Raw genomic sequence first — 19,899 nt, 5'->3', positions numbered from 1 at the left:
ATTGTAGGGTATACAGTGTCCTTTCACATACATTATGACACTTAAACTACACAATCACCCTATGAGAAAGGGCAGTTATTCTTTAGCAGTGAAGAAATGGAGTCAAGATAACTAAACAGGCCAATAGCAAACAAATGGGACGCAATTACAAACCCGGGTTCCTTCCTCCACCTTCATGCCTAATCTTCTGTGCTTCTACTATATTTGGCTAGCTAGGAGAAACAACACAGATTATTTAGGGAGGAGGGAGGGGCCAGAGGTGTTTATGAGGTGAGCCTCATGAGCAGTTAGGCCATGAGGTGAGAACTTCAGTGCTTTGCTACTCACCGGGTGCTTCAGACTAGCAAAATGTCTATCACCTGGGAGTTAGTTAGAAATGTAGGATTTCTGGCTTCAGCCTCTGCCCTACCAAATAAAAGTCGCATTTTCAACAAAACCCCAGGTGGTTCCTATGGACACTAGTTTGAGAAGCACTGCTTCACTAATTGCTCTAGTGACACTACACGGTCACTTGAACAGTATATATTAGACCACTTATATTCATCATTGTTGATCTGTTTTTATTAGGTAAAACTTCCTCCAAGTTTTCAAATTAAGTGTATTGTTAAAACAAGTTTATTTTTTCCATGTAATTGAAGATCTCCACTTCAGTAACTGGGGTCATTAAGGAATGTTAGAAAACCTTAAGCTGGTCAGTGCTTACCCACCCAAAATTAAGGTCTTTCTTTTGCCTAAAGAATACACTACAGAGCGTAATGCCCTCTCCATACTTTAAACCCTTGACTAAAACAGGCCAATCCTATTCATGTAAACCCCACTTCCCAACTTGGATCTTTCAGGAAGTACCGCACGTAATGGTTTTTCTGACTCTATAACTCTGCCTAGTTTCTTAATTAGTCTCTCCACTTTCCCGCTCAGTAACTGAAACACAGCAACAGAAGTTAAAGGTATTGAGAAGTTAGGCTTGTTTCCACTTCTACAGTTGGCGGATAGCAGCGACTGATTACGGAGACGCGTGACCACCACCCTGCCCCTAACCCAGTCTGTCCTAGCCCCACCGACTCAGCTGAGCTTGACTCGGGCCGCTCTAACTCCGGGAACTGGCCTATGGGCCTGCTCTTCTCAGTGTTGCTCCTTTAGGGTCAGACATGCACTAGATTTCAGCACGTGGGAGCGCTGATGAGCCGCCAACCTGAGTCTATTTAAGGGGAGCCTCCTTCCACAGCATAACAAGCCCAGGAGGGCAGGCAAATAAATACTGCTCACCTGCTCCACCGGAAACCTCAAAATCCCGGCTCAACATCGACTAAAGGTATCTGGTAATTAATCCATGACACCTCCCACCGCACACTCCTGATTGGGCGCATGAGAGAGGGCTGTGTCGGCGCGCGCTCTTACCAGTCCGGGGAATTCCATTTCCTCTTCCAACCACCGGCTGAAACATTCAGGGGCGGTGCTTTCCTGGCAGTAGCCCGCCCCAGTTGGAGCCGGTGCCTCACTGCGTCTCGCGAGAATTTGTGGATTTTGGGGGCGGGACCCCGAGAGGAAAAGCGCCCAAAACTGCTCTTAAGTCATTGCAGAGCTACTGCTTCGGTTAGTCAGCCACGAAGTTCTCGCGAGAGCCGTCGCCTCAATACCAAGTGAGGAAACTGGGAGACGCTGTGGGGAGGGGCGTGGGGCTGGGTCGCGCAGCGGCTGCTTGTTTTACCTTCCTCCCATGGTCTCCTTCCGGTTCTCGATGCTTCTCTGAGCCTAAGGGTTTCCGCCACTCGTCTACCCTGCCCCCCAGCCCATGAACCGCCTCCCTCCCCCGCCCTCCTAGTCCAATCTCCGGTCTGTTCAGTAAGAAGGTGCTGTTCCGAGGACAAGGAAAAGGGATTGGCACGTATTCGCTCAGCCCCGGACGTGGGAAGCAAGCCGTCTGGCTTCAGCCTCACATCGGTCCTGTGCTCGCGACGGCGGCGTTGGCGGACTGATCCGCGGCGGTGAAGAGGCAGGAGAAGGGGGAGGGGCGGAGCGTGGCAGCTGGCAGTAGTTCCGTCAGAGCGGACATCTTGTGGCTGTGTCGTGCGCGTGAGCCCCGTAGGGCCGGGGAGGCACCAGCTGCCGCACGGGGAGGAGGCCGAGGCCGCAGCTTGAGGGAGGCCCCGGCCCCTCTGTACGCGTGGGTGTGGACGGCTAGGGAAGGGAAGGGAGGCCGGCCCACTGGCCGGCCGGGTAAGAGGGGCAGTGCGGGCCCTGGGCGGCTTGAACGGCCAGCCTATTGGGTGCGGCGGGGTAGGGTGGGAAGGCTGGAGAAGCCGGGGCCTCTCCCGCTGGAGGAGGAGGGGGAATGGGCGCGTCCACGCGCCCAAGCCGGAGCCTTAGGGGTAGCACGGGCGCGTGGTGGAGGTAGCTGGGCGGGCGCGCGCTGGAAGGCGGAGTGTACGGTGGCGTCAGGGACGACACAGAATAGCTCGCTGCCAGGACAGCCACACACATCAAACCTCTCTTCCTTTATTTCTTTCCCCTCCCCGGCCGCACCTTTGGGCAGAAACCGAAAGCAGTCCGGCGTCCGTCCTGAGTCTCTTGCTTCCCCCTCCCCCTTGCCTTTCTTTGCCGTAGTGACGCCGGTACAGCGCCGACTAGGCCCCGGCTCCTCCTCTGCTGGGCTCCGGACCCTGCCCCGCACCCACCCCTTTCTCCTACGCCTCTTCCTCTCCCACCCGGGTCTCTTCCTTTCGAGAGGCCGGGAAGTTAAACTTGTAGCCACCCCCTCCGCTCTTCCCGTCACCCTCGCCCCTACTTCGGGCAGAAAGCACGGCATAGAGGCTTTTGGTGGCTTTGCCACCCCACCCACCCCGGATCGCGTCCGTCTTAAGGGACCTGGATTCATCAGGGGCTCTCCGAGGCCTGTGCGAGTGTTGATCTGCTCCGTTTTTGCAAAAGGCGCCTGTGTCTGGCAGAGCCGGTGTGAGACGAGACAATCCTGCCCCGCCGCCGGGATAATCAAGAGTTTTGGCCGGACCTTTGAGCACACACCGAGAGAGTGAGGAGCCAGACAACAAGCACACACTATGGCGCTGAAACGGATTAATAAGGTAACCCGCGGGAACTGAAGGAAATGGGGTCGTGGGAGAAAAAGAAGACTGGGGCCCAGAGGAAAGCGTGGGGGTGGGAAAGAAGCATAATTCTGAAAATACCTCTTGGATCACTTCTTCCATGGTGGGGGATGGAGAACCCGGATATACTTCTTGAAATGAAGTTTAAAGCTAGGGAACGGAGATCACTTGTGGCAAGTGAGGTGTTACCCTGAGTGTGCTTCATTGGAATCGGTGCAGATTAGGGGTGGAGGAGAATGACTTAAAACGCCTTTATTTATATGATTGTTACTATTTTTTTTTTTTTTTGCTTAAGAGCTCTTGTGGGGTCCGAATTAGGGAGAGCCGCTCCAGCAGATGTCATGCAGCTTCCTATTCTTGGGAGCTCCCAAACTTAACTTTATGAGATCAAGGTTTTCTAGGCTTTCTAGGGGAAAGAAAGAAAGCCCCGACGAAAAATCTGGCGAGTCGCGAACTTGACTGAGGGTCGGGTAGAAGTCTCTTGTCTATTGAAGGATAGTGAATGAGTTTAGTGGAGAAACTCTTCATCGACTCTGGGCAGGGTACCCGGAGTTAAGTGTGTTTGGGAGGAGATAGAATGACACGGTGTTGCCACTTCCTGTATTTTGTAGTTGCAGCTTTTCACCCGAAGCTATTTATCCGAGGCACACCGGGAACTGATGTAAAAGCCTTCTGGAAGCTCCCTTTTCCTTTTGGCTGGCGGGGGGGTAGATAAGGGGTGCGATGGCAATAAGGGAAAGCTAGATGTACCTATTTTTGCCTCATCATATTAATAACACGCTTGGGGAAGATTCTTTAGTTACTTGAAATGTGGTTTGGTAGTATATTGTCGATTTAAGTTGGAAAAAAACTAGTATTTTTCAGAGCTCTGGGAGTGAGCGGAACCTCCACCTCCGGTGGTTTCGTCTCGTTTTCTTGCTCTAACTTCTATCCCGCATTTTAAGATGGCGGCTGCTTTAACTGGTTCAGGCTCTTTCCGGCATCTCCTTTCATAATAATGTGAAATAATATGCTTTGTTAAATGTTAACTTTTATATATGGTTGTGCACTGCTGTGAGACCCTCTACTCAAAACTTACCTAAATTCAAACTCTGACTGTATTTTCCTTTTTTGTGACTTGTGTTTGTGTGGTGTGTTAGGTTGTTGCACAATCGAGGAGGGTGGAGTATTTACAGCTAACTTGAAAAAAATGTCATGGAATAAATTGAGCCTTACTAGAAAAATGGGGCGGGGGCTGCGGTGAGGGTTAGAAACTTTGGTTTTAATAGATTACTTTTTTAAAAAGAGTTCAGTGAGAGGAATGGCAAGAACTTGGCTTTACTAAAATAGACCTGATACTACTACATTTGCATTTATTTAATTATGACTGAAGTTTATTTGGCAAGATCGGTGTTTTGTGAAAGAGGAAGGTTTAAATCTTCACTCTTAATATTGGTAGGAAATCTTGGATTTTGTTTTAGACCTTCATTGCATCGTCTTTTTTGGGTTACGCGAAATAGAAATTTAAATCTTTGTGAAATGAAGGAAAAGAGGAAGCTTTTTAGGAGCTAAGGGTCAAAATAAAAGGGATTATTTTGAAATAATAACCTCTTCTGTGACCACTTTATAGGCCAGCAACATATTGGAGAAGCATAGTTATATGTTATAAGGTACTTAACAAAAAGAACATAACATTCAGTACAAATGAAAATCTTTTCTATCGAAATAAGTTTAGGCCATGAAGATCTGGAATAATTCCAGATCATAGCTTTTTGTGCATGTGGAACAGAACAGGTAAAGGGAGGTCTCACTGATTTTTTTTCTTTTACAGGTCATACCCAGCTGCTGTGACACCACTTAAATGATTTAAGAGCTTTAGAGAGGCAATGTAACAATTATTAAGAGTGTGAACATTGGAGTAGAAATGCTCCAATTAGAATTCTAGCTCTGGGCAAGTTTGTGTGCCTCTGTAAGAAGGGTATCTGTTATAGTATGAACAATAAATGGCTGTGTGCCTAATATGTACCAGGCACTATTCTAGGCATTGGGGTGGCAGCAGTGAACAAAACAATTTTAAGTTCCTAGATTTGTTTTGAGGTTTAAATGGATTAATGTGCAGATTTGAACAGGTCCCTTGGCACATGACGCTCAGTTATTACTGCTATTTTAATATCACAATTTATATATACTTAACCATTTTTGTTTAATAACTTTGACTTCTAGTTTAGTACTCTTAGTTAATACCAGGTTGTCTCGTAAATATTTTGAAGATTTATGTAATGTAGACACAATGTGATAATTTGGCAAATTGGAAAAACCAGTGTTTATGTGAACATTATTGATTCAACATACATAAACTTTGACATGTGCGTGTAGTTTGGTTTTTCAGCTGTTTTAGAATCACATGAGGCAACCTTCAGACATTCCACATCCAAACAATTTTAGTGAGTGGACAGCTCTGAAGGGGAATGCTCTTCAGTTTAAGCACCTCTTCTAGAAGTACGCAGTCAAGTAGCCATTGATGTATAGTATCTATGTGTTATGTACCTATTTTGAATTTATTCTTGTCTGAAGGTCCCACATTTCAAATATTAAGACATATCTGTATTCCACATTAACATTCCATTGAAATGATTATTGGACTACTTTTAACCTTTAGTCCATTTGATAAAGCCTTTGAATTTATACTTCAGCTTGTGTTCTTAGCGTAAGTTTTTGACTATTAGACCAATCAACTTTTTTTCCCCCCTGTATTCTGTATTTGAACAAGCTGTAATATGGTCTTAAATAGGGCTATTAAAACATCAGGAGTTAAAAGTAGCACTCCAAGTTGATTAGTACTAAGGGCCATAGACAGTTCTACCGCTCCCGTTAAACAGTGACTACTACAGTATATGTGTTTTTGGGGACATTTGAATAGAAATCTCATGTGAACCAAGCCTAAAAGAATAGCTCATGTTTCAGTGTTTGCACTGTGTTAGAACTGTTTGAAACGCATGTATTCTTTAATCTTATAACAAACCTAGGAAGCAGGTACAGTTGTCTCCATCTTGAAATTCAAAAACTAAGGCACAGAGAGGTTAAGACGACCTGGGTTCATGTTGTGACAATTGGGATCAGAACCTAGGCAGCCTAGTCCAGAGTATGTGCTCGTTTAACCACTACATTTTGATATCGTCCTTTAGGCTTTTTTGTCATTCATAACATTTAGTTTTCTATATAGTATTGCCTGTTATTAACAGTAGTTAAGACTTAATGCAGTCTTTTTGTACTAGACACTGTTTCTAAACCTTTAGTAGTAGTAAGTCATTTAATCCTCAGAACAACCATGTGGGATAGATGTGAGAATTTTATAGATAAGGTAACAGGCCCAGAGAAAGAGTTACTTGTCCAGTGACACAACTAATAAGTGATGGAGATTGAAATCAGATAGTGAGGCACCAAAAGCACAAGCTCTTTCTTGAACCATTTCAATTCCTATTTTATAATAAATGTGGTTTTAGTTTGTTACCGAAGTAAGCTGCTTTGCTCTCCCACTTCCACATCTAAGTAATTGGAATTTAGCTTTACTCTTAGGTAATAGCTAATTTGTGAATTCAAATTTTAGCTAATATGTTTTGAAAGTAGAAGTGGATTTCATTCTTTTTGAGGTAGATTCTTCAAGCACTGAAAATTAATGTGTGCCAGTTAACTGCTTAGGATATCTTAGAGTGGACAAGATATGCTTCTTGTTCCCAACCACTATATAAGCTGGGTAAACTGTCTTGCATGTGTTTCATATGTGGTTGTCAAGGCTTGTCTATAGCCAGCTAACTTCCTGTGTATGACAGTTGTGGCTGAAGGATAATGATCATGTGACCTCAATATGTATTTAATTTGAAAAAGGGTGTATGACTGATACTGCATACTTTTGTTTCATCATGCTCATCTGCAGTGTTGATTCTAGTTTTTGTTATTCACAGAAATAAAAAGTTGAATGCTTCATCACTGGGATGAACTACTGTGTCACTAGATTGCTATCTCAAACTTTGTTCCTGAGTTTAGGTGAACCTTATTATCCAAGACAGGCAATTTTTAAGGATTCTCCACAGCATGTTACTATAATCTTTCTATTAAAAAAGAAACTAGGTTCCTAACACTGAGTTAAAAAAATTTGCAGATTAAAATCTCAAAACTAGATTGGTTTTTGCATTCTTTTTTTAAATGGGTCTTCTATCTGTTAGTTTATTTAAGAGCTGACTGAGTATTCTCTATGTTGTTTGTGGGTTTTGACAGGAATTACATTTATATTCCAGAACATTGAGAGTCTTTTTAAAAAATTTTTGTGGGTGCATAGTTGGTGTATGTTTTTATGGATTACATGTAATATTTTGATACAGGCATGCAATGCATAGTAATCACATCAGGGTAAATGGGGTATCCATCAGTTTGAGCATTGATCGTTTGTGTTACAATCCAATTATACTCTTAGTCATTTTTTTATTTTTTTTATTCTTTTTTTTGAGATGGAGTTTCGCTCTTGTTACCCAGGCTGGAGTGCAATGGCGCGATCTCGGCTCACTGCAACCTCTACCTCCTGGGTTCAAGCAATTCTCCTGCCTTAGCCTCCTGAGTAGCTGGGATTACAGGCACGTGCCACCATGCCCAGCTAATTTTTTGTACTTTTAGTAGAGACGGGGTTTCACCATGTTGACCAGGATGGTCTCGATCTCTCGACCTCGTGATCCACCCGTCTTTTAGTTATTTTTGAATGTCAGATTGTTTAGAGATTTTTAAAAATGCAGCTACATGGAGGGGGGGTCTTAGATTTACTAATTATTTTCTCTGGATATAGACATAAATTTCTGATTTTTCTGGGTGATTCTGAAGCTCCTCTTTAAGAACCATAGATACAGGGGAGTAAAGGTCCTAAATTGCATTAGATGAAGTATTCTAGTCCCAGGGAATAAATGAGAAGGTTGGTCCTTACTTAGGGTAATTCTGAGTTCAGTGGTGAAAACCAGCGTGTAAACACATGAATAGTTGTTTGTACATTTACATTTCAAAAATGTTAGATCTAGTAGGAGAGGTGTTTATTTAAAAGAAATTTTCTTTTCTCTTTTTTTTTTTTTTTTGAGACTGAGTCTTATTCTATCGCCCAGGCTGGAGTGGGAGTGCAGTGGCACTATCTTGGCTCACTGCAACCTCCGCCTTTGTGGTTCTCCTACCGTAGCCTCCCGAGTAGCTGGAATTACAGGCGCATGCCACCATACCCAGCTAATTTTTGTAATTTTAGTAGACACAGGGTTTCACTATACTGGCCAGTCTGGTCTCGAACTCCTGACCTCATGATCTGCCCACCTCAGCCTTCCAAACTGCTGGGGTTACAGGCATGAACCACCACACCCTGCTTACAAGAAATATTTTATACTAGCATTATTAGTATTGTTACAGTGTTGTTTATCTTTTGTTGTAATGAATTCTTCCCCTTGCCAAAACCAGTGTTTTGAAATTAGTGAAATTAAACTCTTCATTCTTGGAAATCTATGATCTTGAGCTTGCTGTCATAGCAGTGTTATTTCATAGTTTAAAAAATGCATTTACTAAATATCTTACTGGCCAGTTTACCTTATTAGATAAGATTTATACATAATTGTACTCTCAACCTTGTTATGTAGGGAAGGGAAAAGTTTAGGGAAGTTTTTTTATACTTTGTTGAAACATCTGATTTTTATCTCCTAACTATACTTTCAACATAATCTGTTGTAAAAGAGATCTTCAACTTTTCCTAGCTGAATTTGTCATATTTAAATGTTTCTCAATTGTGAGTTACTATTTTTTGGTTGCTTTTTTCAGTATGAAATACTTAACATTCATTCTAACCTTGCTGTAGTTTTGTGGCTAATTGTTTTTTACCACTGGACACCTGTTAAGTCTTTCTTTTTTTTTTTTAAATGTCCGTAAAATACCTTATTTGCTTTCATGGAGCAGAGCTTAGAATCTAAATTTGGGTGTCTTTGCCCATTTTTAGATAATGCTTACGAAAGAGTGGCTTCAAATAATGAGTGACTCTACCTTCAGTGGTGATTGAGACAATTTTTGTAATATTCAGTCCATTCTTAGTACCTTGTCTAATGAACAGATTATTACTTGTTTCACCTATAATTACAACTAAACAGGAAGTTAATACCTTGTTAGTAATGTAATGAGATACTGTGCAGTGCCTACCTGTTAATCCTTAAGATAAAAAAGGATTTCTCCTAAGAAATTTCAAATTAAGATGTATTTTAAAGGGACTATTTCTGCTTAAATCTAGAGTTCTGTGAATTTGTTCAGCTCTTTTTGCGAACCATCTTTATAGAAATAACCATACATTTCTGATAAGTTTGTTGTTCCTTGACATTGGCATCTATATACATGATACACACATTTCATAACATTAAAGTTAATAAAACTTTTTACTTTATAGTAAACCTGATCTTTATATGAATAGCAACAGTATTTTAACTGTCTGCCTGATGGGCAGCTAATTTTACTGCATTTTGATCTCTATTGTTGGTTTGCACCTTTGTACTTTGCTAGGTTAGTTGTAAAGTCTTCTTGAGGGTGATTCTTAAAATTTAATAGGCACTTACTCCCTTTGCTTCCAACCTCATTTTGTCATCTTGTCCAGTCCCCAAATAGTGTTTTGTGTAGCTCAGTTTAGGTTTTTGAGGCAAGGGCTGTTTTTACAGTGCTCATTCACAGTCATCTTGTCTTTGAGTCATATAAATCTTGTCTTTAATTCTGAAAGAAACTCTTTTTTTTTTTTTTTGAGACGGAGTTTCGCTCTTGTTACCCAGGCTGGAGTGCAATGGCGCGATCTCGGCTCACCGTAACCTCCGCCTCCTGGGTTCAGGCAATTCTCCTGCCTCAGCCTCCTGAGTAGCTGGGATTACAGGCACGTGCCACCATGCCCAGCTAATTTTTTGTATTTTTAGTAGAGACGGGGTTTCACCATGTTGATCAGGATGGTCTCGATCTTTTGACCTCGTGATCCACCCGCCTCGGCCTCCCAAAGTGCTGGGATTACAGGCTTGAGCCACCGCACCCGGCCTGAAAGAAACTCTTAAATAGAATATAAGAAATTAACTTTTACTAATGGTGTAAGCTTTCAGTTTTCCCAAAAGTGCTGAGAGGAAATGTATCTATACTACTGCATTCTGTCCTCTGTATGACCTTTGTGTGATGATGTGCAAAATAGATGGTAGAGATTGAGATAAATGATTTGTGGAGCATCATGGTGATAATGTTCCTCGCTTAAAGGTAGAATCCATGAACTTGGCCTTGCCACTGTATAAACTTTTAAATTTTGACAAGCCTTGGGGAGGATGATAGAAGAAAATCTGAGTAGAAGTTATTTATGGAGTTACACTTCAAATAGGGTTGACATTTAAAACCTTGTTTTCATAAATACCACCTTTAGTTCTGTTGATATGATAAACGGATACTAGCTGTCGTTGAAAGAAAGTTAACCAAATTTTCAGATACCTAATAGGGCTTCTCTAACATGGCTGCTCTTTAGCTTCCTAACTATTCATAATATTCATAAATATTTGTGAGTAAATATTTTTAATATTCAGATATTTTGTTCATAAAACATTTTTCGTGTTTCCAATTTATAAGCTCTTTGAAGGGAGGGAACTCTTTTTTTTTTTATTATTTTTTTTAAATTGAGACAGAGTCTTGGTCTGCTGCCTAGGCTGGAGTGCAGTGGCATGATCTTGGCTCACTGCTGCCACCGTTTCCTGGGTTTGAGTGATTATTCTGTCTCAGCCTACTGAGTAGCTGGAATTACAGGCACCTGCCATCATGTCCAGCTAATTTTTGTATTTTAGTAAAGAAGGGGTTTCACCATGTTTGGCCAGGCTGGTCTTAACTCCTGACCTCAGATCATCCGCCCATGTCAGCTTCCCAAAGTGTTAGGATTACAGGTGTGAGCTGCTGTCCCCAGCAAGGGAGGGAACATTTCTTACGTTTCTTCTGCCATCCTTTCAGGCCTTTAGTGTTTTTGATACCTTGGCCTCCTGTTCTTTGTAGCTTCATTCAATTCGTCATTGAATGAAGAAGATATAGAGAGATGAGAGAAGCAAAAAGCATGATTTAGCAGTATGTTTAGACTTTTATGTGCCTGTCAGCGTTTTCAAATTTTATCTCTAACAATCAGCTGTCAAATCACGGTACAACACTAAGAAACTGTACTAGCTGTACAAAGAACAAAAGGTTGGACATGTCTTTCCCATAAAGTGCTCTTTTTGGGAAACTTTCTCCTTTTAGTATCAACTTCCTCTGAGCTGCTTCTCTTCAAACTTTCTGGACACCTGGCTAGTGTGAGAATCCAGTCCTTCTCTCATCCCATAGTAACTGCAGTAAAGGTCTTCTTCAAAATAAACCATTTTTGCAGGCTTTGTATTAAAAATCTCATGTAAAGAATGTTTCATAATAAAGTAGTGGCCAAAGCCATTACTGCTTAAATCATGTACTTCCAGATGAGAATACTCACCAATGGTTTAAGCTGTACCTGTTGGTTGCTTTTTAGAGATACGTGTGCGTGTGTGTGTGTGTGTGTGTGTGTGTGTGTGTGTGTGTGTGAAAATATCCACCTGAATCCTGCCCAGTTTTCTACCATGGTGCCCACCAGATCTTCTGGAAATAGACAGTTGAGTTGTGTAAAGTCTGTTGCTGTCTCACATTTCTTTGTAGTGTTTTAACCTGATGAGGCTAACTAGACCATGTGGAAGCTTTGAGAGGATCTCATTTACCTAGCTTAGAAAGAAGGCGGAGTCTGCTTGACTTTTTTTCCTGTAGATTTTTTAGGGCTTTTAAAGACAAATATTTTTTCCAATGAGAGAAGGATTGGATTCTCACACTAGCCAGGTGCCCGGAAAGTTTGAAGAGAAGCAGCTCAGAGGAAGTTGATACTAAAAGGCGAAAGTTTCCCGAAAAGAGCACTTTATGGGAAAGACATGTCCAACCTTTTGTTCTTTGTATAGCTAGTACAGTTTCTTAGTGTTGTACCGTGATCCTATGTGCTTGATCCATCTTAGCATCCCTTCAACATGACTGGAGCCTTAAGCAATTCCTAAAATATGTCAGTGTCCCCAGCCAGCCATATTCCTGTTTCAGTGGTCTTAATAGTTCAGTAATGGTGTTCCCCTTAGCTGAAGGGTAGTCAGCACAGTACAGAAAAAGTTTACAGGTCCCGTGTAAGAGCTGTTCTTTCTGTTTCTTGGCACTGTTTCTCATCCTCTAGATTACTAGGAAGCAATAAGCTGAAATTTTCAATTCTATAATTTATACATAGTTTTTGTCCCTGAAGCCTGTGAAACTTTAGGCTGTAAAATCATTTTGTTAAGTAACTATCGTAGACAAAATTACTTTTAAAAATACTGAGTATGTGCATCATTGGAAATTGATTCCCAGTCCAGTAAATTGTCTTGCTGTGGGATAGAATCATTTTCTCAGTTGGCTTTTATTTAAAGGCCATGTAACTTGAAAAACAGTACTGAATTCACACTACATGTAATGAGGTGCAGATTAACAGTGGATAGTTACGGGGAAACAAATTCTAAGGAAAACATTAGTTTTCCGATCATGCTCATTCTTGAGCATCGAGTGATAGTTGGTTTGGTGCAGTTGAGATTTTTTTCCTCAATTTTCCAAGTATTAAATTATCTTTGCAAGGACACCTTATTGAGAAAGAAACCTTTTGAAACTTGCCCCTAGTCCTAATTTTTAAGTTGTTTAGTAGATACGCTACTTAGTTCGCATAAAGTTGAATGTGTTCTATGCTTGAATGTAATCATTTCTTTCCCCTCTCTTAAGGGACTCAACTGTAAACAGAGATGAGCTCTATTTTCATAAAGTGGTTAAAAGAGTGCAATTAAACACTTTTTGGTGTACGGCTGCTAGGATATTTTAAAATTCAAATCTCATTTGTCTTATTTCTATTTAGAAACCAATCAATGGCTTCCCATTGCCTTTGGAATAGTCTGACTAAATTCAAGGGTTCATCTAAAAGATCAAGCTGCCTTTCTAGCTACATCTGCCACTCTCCTACTGTACTCTCTCTGGTATATCAAACTGCAGTATTTGTTCTGGCAGATTTTTATGGCCTGTGTTCTTCAACACTCCTGACTTTGAGTTTCTCTACTTAGAATGTTTCTTATTCCTATTTCTTGGTAAAAATGTTGGCTTGTTTTCCCATTAGGATCCAGCTCAAATGTCACTCTTCTAAACCCAGGAAAAGATAGTGGTTGGTTTCTCAGGATTCACAGAGCATTTGAATCCCTTTATTTTAAGCATGTAGATTGTCGAAGTATAATCTTTTTTCGTTTTGTGCCTGCTTTCTGTTAGCTCAGTCTGAGGAGGCATTTCTATCTTAATTATTTCGGTGTTTTTATACCTATCATGCGTGGCACCAAAAAGGCAGTGTTCATAGGAGTAAATAAATGTTTTGAAGGCAAAATTTTAGTAACATTATACTTTCATTTTAGAAATGGATTTAAATTAACCTCCAGTGCAAAAGTTAACCTTGTTATTCCTGATTCAGTTTTGAGACGTTGCTTCATTTAGATTTCTTACATGTTCTTCAGCAAAACTCAAAAACTAAATTGTGTTTTAGTGAAGTAAAATCTACGTAATTGATACTCAGAATTGGTCTCTCCCTATTGTATATATTTTTTTAACTCCTCCATATAACCCAGATTCAATAAGGGATTTATTAGAAGGAAACTGGGATAGTTAACAATGAAAGGAATAGGTTTAGGAACCAGAGCAAGCTACAGCCTTAGGAACCAAAATTGCACATCTGTATGACATGTCAGCTCTTTGTCATTGCTGCTGTCAAATATGGTCTCTTTTGATTTCACCGTGTAAGTCCATGACACGCATCTGTCAACAGCTGTGGGACAGAGCTACTGATTATAGAAGGAAGACTATTCCTTTGATTTGGAAAATCTTGGATTGGGATATGGACAATGGACTGATAGTTGGGTCCCAGCTGAGGGAGCAAAATTCTGTGGTTAGCCATGTCCAAATAATTGGTTAATGATGGCTGACCCAGGACTACAGTCATATGATTTGGAGTAAGAGAAAAGGAATTCATGAGTAAGATGGTTTATTGAGTAGACAAAAATGTCTGCTAGCTACAAACAGCATCCACTATGAATTACCCTTTTATCACATTTTGTTTCCTGCTAAGAGACTCTCTTGCTCATTCTTTGGGCACATAGTGTTGCAGAAATTATTTGATCAATCAAAAGGTAAGTGCTGGTACATGCTTTTATTACTATTGGGTACTACTTAGCACTTTAGTACTATTAGATACTAGTTAAAGGGCAAGAAAGAAAATGATGAAATAAGAACAGCATTTTTATCTTTAAGAAAGACCTTTTGATTATTAAAATACTTAGGTTATTTTTCTGTATTGAATTTAAAGTAGGTGAGATGTTTGGCCTGATTTTATGTCTTTGATTATTACTAAAGGATGTCTTGGTCATGGAGAACTTGGAAAATAAGGCATTTGGAAATGATATGAGAATAATAAGAACCTGAAATTTTGGGAGTGAAGACCTGAAACTCAGTGTTAACTAGCTGAAATTATACTTTCACTCTAAAAGGATGATAATGCTACCATTTAAAGGCTTAGTAATTGACAAATGTCAGTGTGCAGAAAAACTCATTCTGTAAGAAATACTTTCTTACATTCTTTGTAATTAGAATGTATAACATTCAAGTAGTATGGTGATTATATTCTAGGTCAGCTTTATAGTTTTTCTGAACTTTAGTTTTATTTATGATGAAATATTCCATTACTGGGTATTTTGTTTAGAGCAACCATGTATTTTAAAATTAAAATATTTTATCTTAGTATTTATGCTGGCCAGATGCAGTGGCTTACACTTGTAATCCCAGCACTTTTGGACGCCAAGGCAGGTGAATCACCTGAAGTCAGGAGTTTGAGACTAGCATGGCCAACATGGTGAAACCCCATCTCTACTAAAAATACAAAAAATTAGCTGGATGGGTGGTGTACACCTGTAGTTCCAGTTAGGAGAATCACTTGAACCTGGGAGGCAGAGGTTGCAGTGAGCATAGATAGCACCATTGCACTCCACCCTGGGTGACAAATGAACCTCCATCTCAAACAACATTTTAACATGTATTAAATTCAAATTCTAGTATGTTTTTTGTGGTAATTCCGAGTAAATAAATGCAAAATTTGGATGGTGTTGGCACTTTTTAAACTCTCATTTCAGTATTGGATATATTGAAATGCTTAGCAGACATTTTTAGACAACTAAACATCAGGATTTATCACATAGGTCCAAGATTTAAATAAACTAGGGGCTCTATTATGTGGCCCATGTATGGAGCAGTTTTGCTTTTGTTCAATAACAGATGAATTAAGAGCCTTGCCCAGGAATCTTGGTTCAGGATGGGTGGTCTGCTTCTTAAGTACCTAATACTAGCACATGATGTGCCAGGTAGTGATTCCTATTTCAGAGATGAGAAGAGAACCCTGAGAAAAAGTAGACCTGAATAAAATTAAGACTGCAGGCCGGGTGTGGTGGCTCACGCCTGTACTCCTAGCACTTTGGGAAGCAGAGGCAGGCAGATCACTTGAGGTCAGGAGTTCAAGATCAGCCTGGCTACCATTGTGAAACCTGATCTCTACTAAAAATACACACACACACACACACACAAAAGCCAAGCATGTTGCCATGCATCTGTAATCCCAGCTACTGAGGCAGGAGAGTCATTTGAACCCGGGAGGCAGAGGTTGCAGTGAACCGAGATGCCCTCCAGCCTGGATGACAGAGCGGTAGTCCATCTCAAAAAAAAAAAAAAAAAGGTCATTTTCTTAATAGTGGTTAATTTAAGCCCCCCCCCCCCCCAAAGCGTCTTTGAAATACTGATTTGGTTCAGTTAATGTTTTCTGTTAAGATTTTTTGAAATCCAAAAGCCACATAGTTCCTTTTACAGATTGTTAAAATGTGATACAGATTTCAGTAATTCCCACTGATCAGGATCAAAAGTATGAATGAATTTTCTCCCATTTTTTAATATGTTGAACACATGAGGGTGTATCTATATAGACAAGCATATAAAGGTGTGATATACAAACTTCAAACTGTGAATCCTGGAATCTCTGGCAACCTTGTAAGCAGTTGTGATGAGTTTCAAGAGTGAATTGGCACAGTGTATCAGGACAGTTTTCCTTGTCTACGCTATTGACATGTATTTTGTTTGTTTGTTTCATGGTGTTAATTTAGAGTCACCATTCCTGAACAACGGGGCCATTTTCTGAAGTACATTTTGAACATAAGAGGCAAATATTTGCTATAGTTATTCATCCTGCAGTGTTGTTTATTGTAACAAGGCCTTTCTTAAGGTTATTTTAACTTTTCAGGTTGCTAGCCAAGGTTCCCTTTCCTAGCATTAAATTTGTCCAGGATTCACTCCTAGGACCTTCTGTTATCAGAATGCTCTCACCAAGATTAATGGCTATAAACATCATCTGTTTAATAAAGATATTTAGTATTTGTTCCCAGCCTGTTCTCAACAAGTATATATATACTTCCCTAATTGAGTCTTGGAGTGTTTAAATCGTATCTCTGTATCTGCCCACAAAGTTCACTTAGAAGTTGACCATTTTACTTGATGCTGATCTCATGCTTGGCTCAGGCCAACAATCTTAGCATCATCTTTTCTTCCCACATTGAGTCAATCAGCAAAATTCATTGTTGAATTTTACAGTTTTAAAATATGTATTTATTGATCAACAATTTGCTGTACATAGTGGTGCATACCTGCAACCCCAGCTACTTAGGAGGCTGAGGCAGGAGGATCCTTTGAGGCCAGGAGTTCTAGGCTGTAATGCCTTATGATTGTGACTGTGACTAGCCACTGCAGTCCAACAACATAGTGAGATCCCCGTATCTTTTTTTAAAAGGGGAAGGGGTTGGTGGACCTGTTAAACAACTTTAATCAAAGCTTTTTAAAAAAAAAAAAACAAAACACTATTAGAGCAGTTAAAACTTTGTGTTGATCATCTTAACATTTTTAAAGGCAGTATAATTATTCTTAATCCATATTGTGTACTCTAGTTCCCTAGCCCTGTTTCTTGATGCTGTTTTGCAGATATCTCTAATAGTCTTATTTTGATTTTGTCAAAAATAGCACTTTTGAGATTAATAAGGTTTAAATTAATAACCCTCATTGACTCTGGTCTATAATACTATAGTTTTGTAAATGGCAAAATACCCTATGGGAGCTAAGGTGTTTTATAAGCTTAGAGCAAATCTTGTTAAATCGGACAAAGTCTCAATTCTTCTTTAACAAGACAAAAAACCCTTTATGTAGTAGCTTTTCTTTTTCAATGTTTCTTGAAATTTTAATTTTATTCCATGTTGGTACAGAATACAAAGCCAATAAAAATAGGAGCTCCACTGAAAGGGCTGTTCCACGAATTGAAATATTTAAAGCACAGTTGTAGGCTATGTACTCTTGGGACATGAATTGTTTAATTTGTTCAGTTCCTCAGTTTTGTAGGGAAAGATGTTAGCATTATCTAATTTTTAAGGTATGTGTTCAATGATTCTAATTTTTTCAGAGCTTTGAAACCTGGATTGTTTTTGTTTGTTTGGTTGGTTGGATTTTGGCCCCTCAATTTGATGAGTGCCTATTTTAAAGATTTCCAGTGGATTTAACAAAATGAACAAAATTTAGAGACTCATTTATTTCCCCCCACCAAGTCAGTGCCACAGTGGGACTCTTAAATAAATTTGTCAGTGTTTAAATTCCATGTAGTGAATGAAAATACTCATCTGCAACTGGTATAAATTAGACATTAAAGTTTGTTGCCCAGGATAGAGTGTGGTGGCTATCCACCAGCATGACCATTTAGCACATGAAAACCTGAAACACCTGGGCTCAATCCTGCCTCAGCCTACTGAGTAGCTGGGACTACAGGCACACACCACTGTACCTCGCTAAATTGAGATTTTAAACTCTTCTTCCCATTCCCTGCATCCTTCTGAGGGAGCTTATACTGAAAATTCTGCATTTTCTGTCCTTGACTTTTGCACAGGAAGGCAAAAAGATGACAGTTAAGGAAGGAAAGTGCATGTACCCACTTTGGAAATCTGTTTCCATTTCTTGATTCCGGTAGTTACAGGGAATATGTTCTAGTAGACTAAATAAAAGAGAAGATAAATGTTTTGGAGTTACACACGAATATATTGATGTTGTGGTACTTAGTTGCTATTAGCCAGATTGTTCTTTATTGTGTCTTGTTTGTTGTTGTTGTTGTTGGTGTGTGTGTGTGTGTGTGTGTGTGTGGCCAATGGGGTCTCCCTATGTTATCCAAGCTGGACTTGAATTCCTGGGCTCAAGCTATCTTCTCACCTTTGCTTCTCTTTATTTGGGCATCCATTCTTCTGCTTTCTAGTATTCGGGCTTTTGTATATGAGTACATTAAGCTTTTCTCTTTTTTACGTTTTTGAGACAGTGTCTCAATCAGTCCCCCAGGCCGGAGTGCAGTGGTATGATCTGCAGCCTCCATCTCCCAGGTTCAAGCCATTTTCCTGCCGCAGTCTCCCAAGTAGCTGGGATTACAGGCATGCACCACCATGCTCAGCTAATTTTTGTGTTAGTAGAGATGGGGTTTTACCATGTTGGCCAGGCTGGTCTCGAACTCCTGACCTCAGGTGATCTGTCTTCCTTGCCCTCCCAAAGTGCTGGGATTACCAGCAGGAGCTACTACTGCGCCCAGCTAGTTTTTTTTGTCCTGTATTGTTTTTTTGTTTGTTTGTTTGTTTGAGGCAGGTTTTGTTTGTTTGTCTCAGACAACTCTTTCGCCCAGCCTGGAGTGCAGTAGCATGATCAAAGCTCACTGCAGCCTTGACCTTTTGGGCTCAAGTGATCTTTCCACCTCAGTCTTCTGAGTAGCTGGGACCCCAGGCATGCCACCACCATGCCTAGCTAACATTTTTGAAGAGTCGAGGGTCCCCTGTGTTTTTCAGGCTGGTCTCAGTCAAACTGGGCTCAAGGAACCCTTCTGCCTTTGCCTCCCGAAGTGTTAGGATTACAAGCAAGAGCCACTGTACCTAGTGGTCTTCTGCTCAGATGGAATCCTAAACCTTACCCTTCATCATTATTTCCATGTTTATATGAAAAAGGGGGTAAAGAAGATACAGTAGTCCCTAGACTTAAGAGGTGGCCCTTACTGACTTACGCCATAGACTGAACTTAAGAGAAACTGTTAGTTTGAAAATGTTGAAGGCAGTGTTATTGCGCACAAGTCATGGAACAGTGACATACATACTTGTTAGAAATAAATCGTTTGTATGGAATTGTGTGGACTATATGTTAAGAGCAAACATCTTTCTACTTAACAGAAGTATGCTCTTCAAGGTCAGAATTTCAAGAATACTTAAAAATGGACTTTGAGTAAAAAAAAAAAAGTTGAGAGAATAAGGAGATTAGAAAACAGAAGCCCCATGAGAGTTTTCTGTTTGTTTTCAGGTGGAAAATGGAGTTAGTGGATTGGGGAAGAAGGATAGTTCAGGAAGAGCAAAGGATTTAAGACAATTGAGGGCCTCCAAAAGTGGTCTTGGAAGTTCAACAAATAACATGAATATTGAGCTCTCCCTGGTCTAAATCTCTTATACTATGAGAATATCTAATTATAGCTATTTCAATTTGTAGGAGGTCAGCATTTTGTTTATGTAATAATTTTTTTTGTATCAATGTGTATCCCTATATATTTTTATGAACTGTTGCTAAGATAATTGTC

General features: G+C 40.3%; 1 protein-coding gene across 6 annotated transcripts in view; it reads left to right on the top strand.

Moving 5' to 3' along the window:
* The first annotated feature begins 1,403 nt into the window (after positions 1–1,403).
* UBE2D3 (ubiquitin conjugating enzyme E2 D3) overlaps positions 1,404–19,899 on the top strand; it is a 32,356-nt gene continuing 13,860 nt past the window's right edge. Inside the window, exons 1-2 of one of the 6 annotated variants that reach the window (XM_003929504.4) lie at positions 1,404–1,640; positions 2,929–3,080. In XM_003929504.4, the coding sequence (XP_003929553.1) occupies positions 3,057–3,080 (24 nt within the window). In that variant the 5' untranslated portion in view covers positions 1,404–1,640; positions 2,929–3,056. Of the gene's footprint in view, positions 1,994–2,017; positions 2,159–2,928; positions 3,081–19,899 lie in introns of those variants that run through there. The other 5 variants (XM_010340110.3, XM_003929505.4, XM_010340111.3 and 2 more) reach the window with 5 other exon arrangements.

The sequence above is a fragment of the Saimiri boliviensis genome, chromosome 3, assembly GCF_048565385.1.
Source record: "Saimiri boliviensis isolate mSaiBol1 chromosome 3, mSaiBol1.pri, whole genome shotgun sequence".
Lineage (NCBI taxonomy): Eukaryota > Metazoa > Chordata > Mammalia > Primates > Cebidae > Saimiri > Saimiri boliviensis.
Note: the sequence above shows the minus strand (reverse complement) of the source record. Positions and strands in the feature narration are given on the sequence as shown.